Source organism: Amblyomma maculatum, chromosome 1 (genome assembly GCF_055883805.1).
Source record: "Amblyomma maculatum isolate TAMU_Amacu chromosome 1, ASM5588380v1, whole genome shotgun sequence".
Lineage (NCBI taxonomy): Eukaryota > Metazoa > Arthropoda > Arachnida > Ixodida > Ixodidae > Amblyomma > Amblyomma maculatum.
This window is the reverse complement of record NC_139344.1, coordinates 246163190-246172760: the sequence shown is the minus strand read 5'-3', so window position 1 is coordinate 246172760 and position 9571 is coordinate 246163190. Positions and strand designations below refer to the sequence as shown.

The following is a 9571-nucleotide window of genomic DNA, read 5'->3' as shown; positions in this document are numbered from 1 at the left end:
AAACGGAACGTAATCGTGGAAGGAAGCTAAAGCTTATGCCTGGGACACTATTTCTCTCGAACAGCTCCAGGAACATCCCCATCATATTTGCAGCTGCCCTTGCCGGCCGATAAATGTTTCTGGAAATTCCAGAGACGTACGTACGTATACCGTTCCAAAATGAAGTCTGAAATGCAGCCTGACACTGTCCAATTCTTTGTCGAGTGCCAGACTCTTCCAAAGCACCTACCTGATTGACTGTCACATCCACTAAGCTTTCGCTGCGCGACAACACAACCCCTTAGCAGTTACCTAAGTATAGGAAGCCAGATGAATTCCCCTACTGTGACGTTGTCACTTACGAGTAACATCTGCGCCTCTTAAATATAAGAGTCGCGGAAGTTGTCCGTAAGAGTATTTGTTCCTCGTGTGCCCAAGAACTAACTATTTTCTTTCAGGTCAAATAAAAAAGACACCGTCTCAGTATGCTTTATTGTCACTGGAATGTAAAACGAGATCACAAAGTTCCAGGTTTAGCCGTGGACAGGAGTAGCAACAACTCTCACGACGCGTCAGTGTGTGGTCGTGGCTGTTAAGCGAGAGTGGGGTGGAATCAAAAATTGACCGTCTGGACGACCAGCACCTCGTAGTCAGAGTAGCAGTGCTCCTCGCCTCCGTACGGAATAGAGAGGCAGCGGCGGGAGGGCTGTATCTTGCCGATGGTCAGCGTGCCTTCGTGGTAGGTGCGGCCAATGTAGAGAGGCTCGCCGGAGGCACTTATGCCGCCCTGGACGGCACCCGAGGGAAGTACGCCGTCAGAGGCCGGCACCCAGGCGAACGGGGTGCCCTCCGAGATCAGAGCCTGCGACAGAGCGCACAGTGAGAAATGACTTATAAGCAAAGTTTGTCTTCAAAAGTCTTTACAATTCTTACCTGCAATAAACGACCTATTTTGTGCAATTACAATCGAACAACCCTGCATATCAGTACATCAAACGAGTGGCCCCTCGTTATTCTTAACTACAGGTGTATTCATATTTATGACGATTTAGCCCCGTCAACATGACTTGTATAAATAGACCCCGATCGGACACCCATTCAATGAAGCCAGTTTTTGGCCCTTTTTTAGTTTGTATTATCAAGGCTGCCCAGTGTTATCGTCTTCCATCTTAATCATCTTGCCCTAAGATTTCCAGCTCAGCTGCATTTCGCAAACTCGTATATTATGAACAAAGCTGACGGCTCGGACACCCCACTGCCCATTCCCTGACTCTATCCCGCCGCGAAGGCCAACTTGGGGCAACCAAATTTGAACCGGAGGCGCTAACGCTTGCCATCAGCCGCAAATACTCCCAATAATTCACACGATACTGCAACCACGTGTGTTTATTCAATGGCAGTTGAGTGTTCGTGGCGGTCATGCGTGGCCTTATCCGTGTTAATTATTTCGTGAGCTGGCTAGCGTTGATCACTCACCCTAGGGGTAGCAGATGCAAATGTTTCCGCAATTTTTTGGCCAACATTATATAATCAGGGCAGACTATCTCACTGCACCTCTTTATTCATTTTGTTTAACTGTGTGTAGCATGCCACTTATCTAAAATCTTTGCGCGATCGGGTAAATAGATACGTCCAATCTCAGTCAATGGCGAAAGCGCCCAACAGGCTCACTTCGAAGCCGCGTAGTAGAGCTGTTGTACTCGTGGAAATCCAAACTCTCGGAAGAGTGTGTTCCCATCCCATCACCAGAAGAAAGCTCTGGCAGTGTATTTTTTGTTCACTTAGTTCTGTTGCCTGGGGGTAATTTTTATGCTGTCTTATATTCCCTTTCGCTAAAATTCCTCGTGGGCTGCAGTGTCTGTAAATGAAAAGAAATGTGTTCAGTTGCTGTGTCTGTTATGTAGAAGAGTCATGGAACTTGAAAATGTTCCTCGTGAGCTGTTATTTAGAGACCAGAATAGTTCGGAGAAACTGGACTGGACGCATGGATGTCCGCGCACCTGGTACTCCTTGTGGCTGTGCTCGGCTCCATCGTAGGCCACGTAACAGCAGCTGTGCGAAGGCACCACCTTGCCTGGTACCACTTCGCCGTTGTGCACGGCGCGGCCGATGTAGATGGTCTCGCCACTGTCCTCACCGCCGGGTACCGCGTTGTAGGGGATACGGTTCTCGGAGCATATGACCCACTCGCACACGGGCCGGTAGGTATGCGCTGCAAGGTGTGGCCACGTTCATAAAAACGAGCGAACGTGGAAATACTCGCATCGAGTTCGACTTGACTTTTTGTGAACTTAAGAGTTTCGCGATACTGTTTTAATCGAAGAGAAAGCGCGGAATTGGGGCGAACTGTCATCACCCCTATACGGAACTTAAGAACTCGCGGATAAAGGGACGCAAGACAAATGCTTTGGACAACAGCCGTCATCCGCGCTCAATGCTCGCTTTATTTTCGTGGTGAGATTCTGATACTATACTTTGTTCACTAATGCTATTCATGAATGTGAAAATGCATGTCGATCTGCGCAAGAGTGCAGCCTCGGGCACTGAGACTAAATGACACGTGCGTGATTCGTGAGGCTGCGGCTGTTAGACCAGTGGATTCACTCCCAGCCAGCGCACGCGCGCCGCCTGCTGTCCGCAATACTGTGCAATAGCTGATAACAAAGATGAATACATGAAGGGCTACGATGGCGTGCGTGTCGAGAGCGATAATCTGGTGGCTCTCTCTAGCCGCCAAGGAGAACGTACCGAGATTTGACGGCATCGCCCAAGGTCAATGTACAACTGGTCGCGCAACTCGGAAGAAAACGCGTGCAGCTGCCTACTGCCAGCGGCGTCAACTCGATGATGAGGGCTCCTGCGAACTGTGAGGCAAATTACTAACGCACAGAAAATAAGATCTGCCAGAACTCCAAAGAACTAGAAAGTAAACATAATATTCGCGCTCAGGAATGAATGCCGTTTTTGTTTCTTGCGTAAGAAAAAACGTGTCACGTTTTTAATAATATTTTAACTTGTTTCTAACGGCCTCTCTCGGCCACTTATTATCTGCTGCGTAGTTGCCCAAAGCTCAGATATGGTTCAGACCAAAGCTTTTTTCATCCGCAGAATGGGTGCGTCGTCGGCCCCGGTTCAACGTTCATCGTTGCGTGCTGCGTACAGAGTGGGTTATCTGTAACAAACAGTCAGTATTTCATTCTGCTGGTTTTGGTAGAGCTTTGCTGCAAGGCGAAGACTGTCTGTGCTCGATGAGAAACTGATTGCCGCTGCATGTGCGCATTTCCGGACGATGGGACAATGCTGCGTCACAGCTCGGCGGCTCGGCCTCCCAGGCACGTCGCAAAAGTGGTGGCTTGTTTTACGGATACACGTCTGCATGAGCGGCGTATCGCTGCATGTTTTAATTGAGCGGTGAAGGTGAGATTTTATTGCCCCCAAGAAGCGTGTCGCATTGCTCAAAGCCTTCCGTTCCGCTCCCCTTGCTGCGTGTTTTGCTTACTGCGTCGTATTACCGCACCAACGTTCGCTGAACGTGCTTTAGCTGTTATTACAGTGATGTTCCTATTGTCAATGGGATCTTTCTCATGAACATGTTAAATGCTTAAGTTGTAAATTTGTAACCTCACATTGATTCCTTTCAGTGGCAAATGAAGCGCGAGTAAAATATGAGAATCATGAACAGGGCAAGATTTATTGGAGCGAAGCTATGTCGTAGATATTTTCACTTCTCAGACGCATTAACTTCTAAATACTAGCAATCCCAATTTGAATTGCTTACCTAAGCTCTTACAGGTTGGCGTTCTAGCGCTAGCGTTAGTTATTCCGTTCGTTTGTTTTTGTTGTTCTTTGACGCTGATATGCATACTTTGTTTGTTAGCAAGATCTTTTACCCTTTTATAATCTCACCGCGTCTCGTTTGGAGACCTACGCTCAGGTCATTTTGTTATCACGAGGAGTTTATGAAGACCGTGACGAATGAGCGGTGGTCGCTCTCCTACACTTAGATTTCATTGTCGTGAAGCGTCTATGTAAGTAATCGTGAATTAATAAAGCCTGGCTTTCTGTGCAGCGCAGCTTCACTCATTTATGCCCTTAGTGAAATGCCTCAAGCCATGTGGTTCTATCCATGTGCTTGCCGAATTCACTTGAAGGCCCTTGTTCACAAACGTGCCCGAAGAAATAAGCCCCTGAATGCGTTTACATGACGCGCGACGAAAGACTAGGCTAACGACGACGGAGGCAGAACGATGCTATGATAAGGTGGTTAAAGATGCCGTAACATTTCAGTTAACGTAAAACTTGACAGTAGAAATCCATGTCAAGCAAAGTTGGCTGAACAGTTACGGTGTCCATTTTTCTGCCTTATCCGAGCATCGTTCTGCCTCCGTCGTTGGTGGCCTTGTTTTTCGTTCATAAGTAAAAAGACAAATTCCCCGCCAAAAGTACGTCACTGTGACGTCACAAGCAACGTCACGTGTTTGTTGTGCCTCACAGTTCGCAGGGGGCGCTGGGAAACTAAAGCCTCGCTCAGAGTCGACACGCAGGCTTCTATGGGAGTTACGCTACCATTTGTTCTTCTACCATGCATCGCCTACGTGAATGTTTTTAGCCGACCGTCGCGAGAAAAAAAAAAAAAATCTGGGCACATTTCCTTCTTCGGTAAGTTCTACATAATGATCAAAAACAAAACCGAGAAGTTTGACAGTTCGGCGCAGCTACTCAATCCATTCTTACAGGGCATGCACACCGCTCGGCAGTCCTGTGAGTGCACCTTTTATCTCACGCCACTTTATCGCCCCACGTCATATATCTATTGCCAACGAGTGTGCCTCTATTACACAGTCAAACGAACCCATAAAAATGGAGCTTGCGCGGAGTGCGCATGCTAGCAAAAACAGCTATAGCCGCATGTGTTCAAAGTGCAACGGCACTAAGAGGCGGCGCTGTAGGCTGCGCGTTCTTGCAAGAGCCGCGCAATGCCGCGTTCCCGATTTTTATCGAGAACATGACGTCACTTACAGCAGCATGAGGTTTGAGATGACATCTTTGTATTATCGGGCATCGTGGTTTAGCTTCCAGAGGCGCTTATCAGCATAACGGCATGTAGGTATATTCCACCGCACGCACAACTGGCATCGTTTTCAAAAAAAGCTATACCATGACAATTCAGAGGGCAGTGCGGTGTCATGGACTGCTAGTCGATTGCAATTGGAAAACTTGCGAGAGTAATAGTCAGTCATTGCTGTCCGCGGTATGCCAGTGCTTGTGAAGCAGAAACTGCCTACTCGCTTCCGACTCGGTTCGCATCACGATGCACTGTTAACGTCCACTTTCATGCCCTCACCCTCGCGTCATCGCAGGTCACAGCGGAAGCACTGCATTTGAGTGCCGCGATAACAGCGTGTGAATGCCACGTGTACAGCCAACACCACCTAGAGAAGGACAGCGCAAGTCCCCCTTTCCACTAGTCCTACGTCACGACAGGGAGATCTGGGGATAGATCGGCAGCGCCGAGCGCAAGCGTACGCAAGCAAGGCGATCTGGAACGACTCGGCCTGAGTGTGCGTGTTTTCAGCCTGTGTTTGCTGTGTTCCAAATCCGTGCTATAGTGCCTATCCGTGCTGCATAGGTGCTTGCGAGCAAGGTATCTACAATGTCTGGGCTGTGTTGTGCGTTAAACTGTCGCTCTAACTATGCCAATGGATCCAAAACGCAAGTGTACAAGTTTCCGTCGGACTTGGCTCAAAATTCAGCGTGGACAAAGGCTGTGCCGTGGAAAAACTGTGCCGTGAAGTTCACTGTGGTAAGAAAGCGTTCTTGTTTGTTTCCTAATAGTCGTGCTGCTATTCACCACTATTTGATTTAGCACAGTATATTAAAGCGTAGGCGTGCCCATAGCGAGCACACAATTTGGACAGCACAGCTACTAATAACCGAGTAGCATTCGCCCTGTTTTGAGTGCGGAACAAAATTGTTTTTGCAACCTAAATTATTTTCTTATGGAAACAATTTCATTTCGCTACTCGCCACGTGATCGTAGTTGCCTAAAGTAATTTTTTTTTAATATACACAGCACAACAAACATAGGATAAGCGAGTAGACGGGAACATAGTAATAGTGGTTTATTCCAACAATGCCGCCTCGAAAACTGCCGCCGGCGGAAAGAAAAGGTATTGAGCAGAGTGGTAGGTGGAACAAGAACAAAGCCACACTAATGGCGAATTACAATGAGCGACCCAGAACAAGTTTCCTTCCTCCACGAAACCGACGAGGCGCTTCAATGGGCTATTTAGCTACTAAGTTTTGACTGGGTCGAGACCGCGTGGTCCCTAGACTCCCTAGTCACCGATTGGATTTCGCCATAAATGTTGGAAGAATAGAAAGAGGACTGGAAAGAAAAAGTCCCGCAGAAGCTTGTTCAGGATCAAGTGCTTTATCGCACTGAGCAACGCCGGCCACGCACTTCGGAGCCGACGCTGATGTGGAGTCAAGGTGAGGATTGGCTCAGCAGCCAAGGGCGATATCACTCAGCCGATACCGGCTGGGAGATCTACACAAACGAATAGTGATAAGAATTACCGATGCGGCCACTCTTCATTTCACTCAGCATTCCATCCCTTGCTTTCAAGAGCGCGCACAAAGGCTTGCGATAGAGCTTTTCGTCAGTTTCGTTGCTTGACTGGCAGCGTGTGAGAACATACGCTTGTAAGGTTGCAGTGGATGGTGTCTGCGGTGAACTCAGTGCTGTAGTCGAGACAACTCGGTTGCTGAGCGCAGATAAAAGGGGACGCTGGTGCTGTGATAGCACAACAAAAGCTGTCTGCCGTTTAGGTAGAGGGAATACAGGTTACACTCGAGACTCGAGTCGTATTATTCAGACACACGTTAAGGGGAAATGCAGAATTTCAAACTAATGTAGGAATGAGATTTTGCTGCCCCACAAGCCAGCCTCTAGAAGTTAAAACTAAGCATACATGATCCATTCCCACCGACCTTCGTTCTGCTACAGTGAACTAGAATATTATTTCTGCCGTCGAGGTGCCTTTGGCGTGCCTTACACTCTAAATATCGGCATTATGCGGCATGGTAGGTAATGCCACGTCTTGCAGCTACACATGGGGGCAAATGGACGCTACAGTGGCGGGATTCAAAATAATCAGACTACTTGGTGTTCATTACTGTCCGCTGACATCGCACGTCCAATTTCGTAACCTGCAAAGCTGAATCCTTTCATTTTTCATCTATTCCGGCTGTTACTAGTATGGAAAAAAAAAAAAAAAAAAGAAATCAGCGTGAAACTCATGTGACTGCACACGCAAGCGCTCAGAATGAGAAGTTTCAGCACTCACCTCCGTAGGCCATTGTGTCTCAGCCGAAGGGCACCGTAGGAAGACAGGAGTGATACAGACCGGCACAACGGCTCGCATAAATAGAGGCGCCTAAGATAAGAAGTAGGAGAGGGAAGTTAAGATAACCACCACTGCGGGCAATAGTACCAAGAAGACGCAGCGCTGTGGCAAAGTTTGACGAGGATCTGACGTTGGAGAAACCGGCGTATTCTGCTTATGGGCGTGCCGTTTCAATACAGTCATCATCATCATCATCATCAGCCTGATTATACCCACTGCAGGGCGAAGGCCTCTCCCATATCTCTCCACTTAACCCGGTTCTGTGCTAGCTGCATCCACTTGACCCCTGCGAACTTCTTAATCTCATCCGCCCACCTAACTTTCTGCCGCCCCCTGCTACGCTTTCCTTCCCTTGGAATCCAGTTTGTTACCCTCAGCGACCATCGGTTATCCTCTCTTCGCACTACATGTCCTGCCCATGTCCATTTCTTCTTCTTAATTTCCACTAGAATGTCGTTAACTTGAGTTATTTCTCTGACCCACTCTGCACGCTTTCTATCTCTTAATGTTACCCCTACCATTTTTCGTTCCATAGCCCTCTGGGTTGTCCTCAACTTAAGTAGAACTCTCTTGGTTAGCCTCCACGTTTCAGCCCCATAGGTGAGTACAGGCAAGATGCAACTGTTGTATACTTTCCTTTTGAGCGATACCGGTAAGCTGCTAGTCATAATCTGCGAGTGCTTGCCAAACGCGCTCCATCCCAATCTTATTCTTCTTGTTATTTCCTTTTCATGATCCGGATCTGCGGTTACTACCTGTCCTAAGTAGATATATTCGCCTACTACTTCCAGTATTTCGCTACCTAATGTAAACTCCTGTTCCTTCCCGAGGCTGTTGAACATTACCTTAGTCTTCTGCATATTGATTTTCAAGCCTACCCTTCTACTTTTCCTGTCTAGGTCATCAATCATTATTTGCGGTTCATCCCCCGAGTTGCTTAGCAAGGCAATGTCATCAGCAAATCGCAGATTACTGAGGTATTCTCCATCTACCCTTATCCCTAACTGCTCCCATTCCAAGTCTCTGAATACTTCCTCTAAACATGCTGTGAATAGTACTGGGGAGATTGTGTCTCCTTGCCTAACACCTTTCTTTATGGGAATTTTGTTGCTTTCTTTATGTAGAACTATGGTTGCTGTGCAGCCACTATATATATCTTCCAGCACTTTCACGTACGGCTCGTCTACCCCCTGATTTCGCAATGCCTGCATCACCGCCGAGGTTTCAACTGAGTCGAATGCTTTTTCGTAATCAATGAATGCTATGTATAAGGGCTGGTTATATTCCGAGCATTTTTCTATCACCTGATTGATGGTATGGATATGATCGATAGTAGAGTACCGTTTCCGAAACCCTGCTTGATCCTTTGCTTGATTGCAGTCTAAGGTTGTCCTGATTCTATTAGCGATTACCTTAGTAAATACCTTATACGTAACAGACAGTAAGCTGATTGGTCTGTAATTTTTAAGGTCCTTAGAGTCCCCTTTCTTGTGAATGAGGATAATGTTTGCATTCTTCCATGCTTCCGGTACCGTCGATGACACCAGTGCTTGATCAATAAAAAAAAAATAATAAGATTGAACATGGGCTCGAGTTGTGCGCCAGAGAGACGGCTTGACAGGGCCCTGGTTCATTCATTAGCTTAACGCTCAGATTTTCTTTCCTTTGATTACGAAGGACCTAGTCAAACAGTCGAAGGACTAGCAGATGAAGGCCCAACGACGCCTCCCTTTCCTCGTTCTTCGTCTATTTAACAGTCTTCCTTTTAACTGGACCAGGGGCAGTAATTTCTAGTGTTCCATTTCCTATTTCGCTCCTTGTGGCCCATCTGACATTGGTTGGGCCAGCATGACAGCAGTATCAGACTAGAACAGCGAGAACCCAGCCACATAAATCATGAGACTGCGGTTCCCGCCGTAGGCGATAGCCGTCGCCACTATCGCCGCATACATCGGCTAACCACTGGTTACGTCATGCAGTCAACGCTGAGATGCAGTAGCTAATGGTCGAGTGATCCAGTCGCTTTCCACCAACGTTTTAAAGCCGCGCCTTCGTCAACTAAGCAGTGCCAGAGGGCCAAATCGATCCAAAATAGAAAATGGCACGGCCAGACACCTCGCAAAGAACGGTATGCACATGCTTTTATCTTTAGTAATATGGTGACGATCATCATAATGTATCGA

At 47.5% G+C, this 9571-nt stretch overlaps 1 protein-coding gene across 1 annotated transcript; it reads right to left on the bottom strand.

Moving 5' to 3' along the window:
* Positions 1 to 452: 452 nt before the first annotated feature.
* LOC146206154 (pfs47 receptor-like) lies at positions 453 to 7431 on the bottom strand. The gene is made up of 3 exons (XM_084590778.1): positions 7329 to 7431; positions 1980 to 2191; positions 453 to 841 (listed from the first exon to the last, which is right to left on the bottom strand). The coding sequence occupies exons 1-3, from the start codon at positions 7339 to 7341 to the stop codon at positions 593 to 595; spliced, it is 474 nt and encodes a 157-aa protein (XP_084446904.1). The 5' UTR covers positions 7342 to 7431; the 3' UTR covers positions 453 to 592.
* Between the last annotated feature and the right edge of the window lie 2140 nt (positions 7432 to 9571).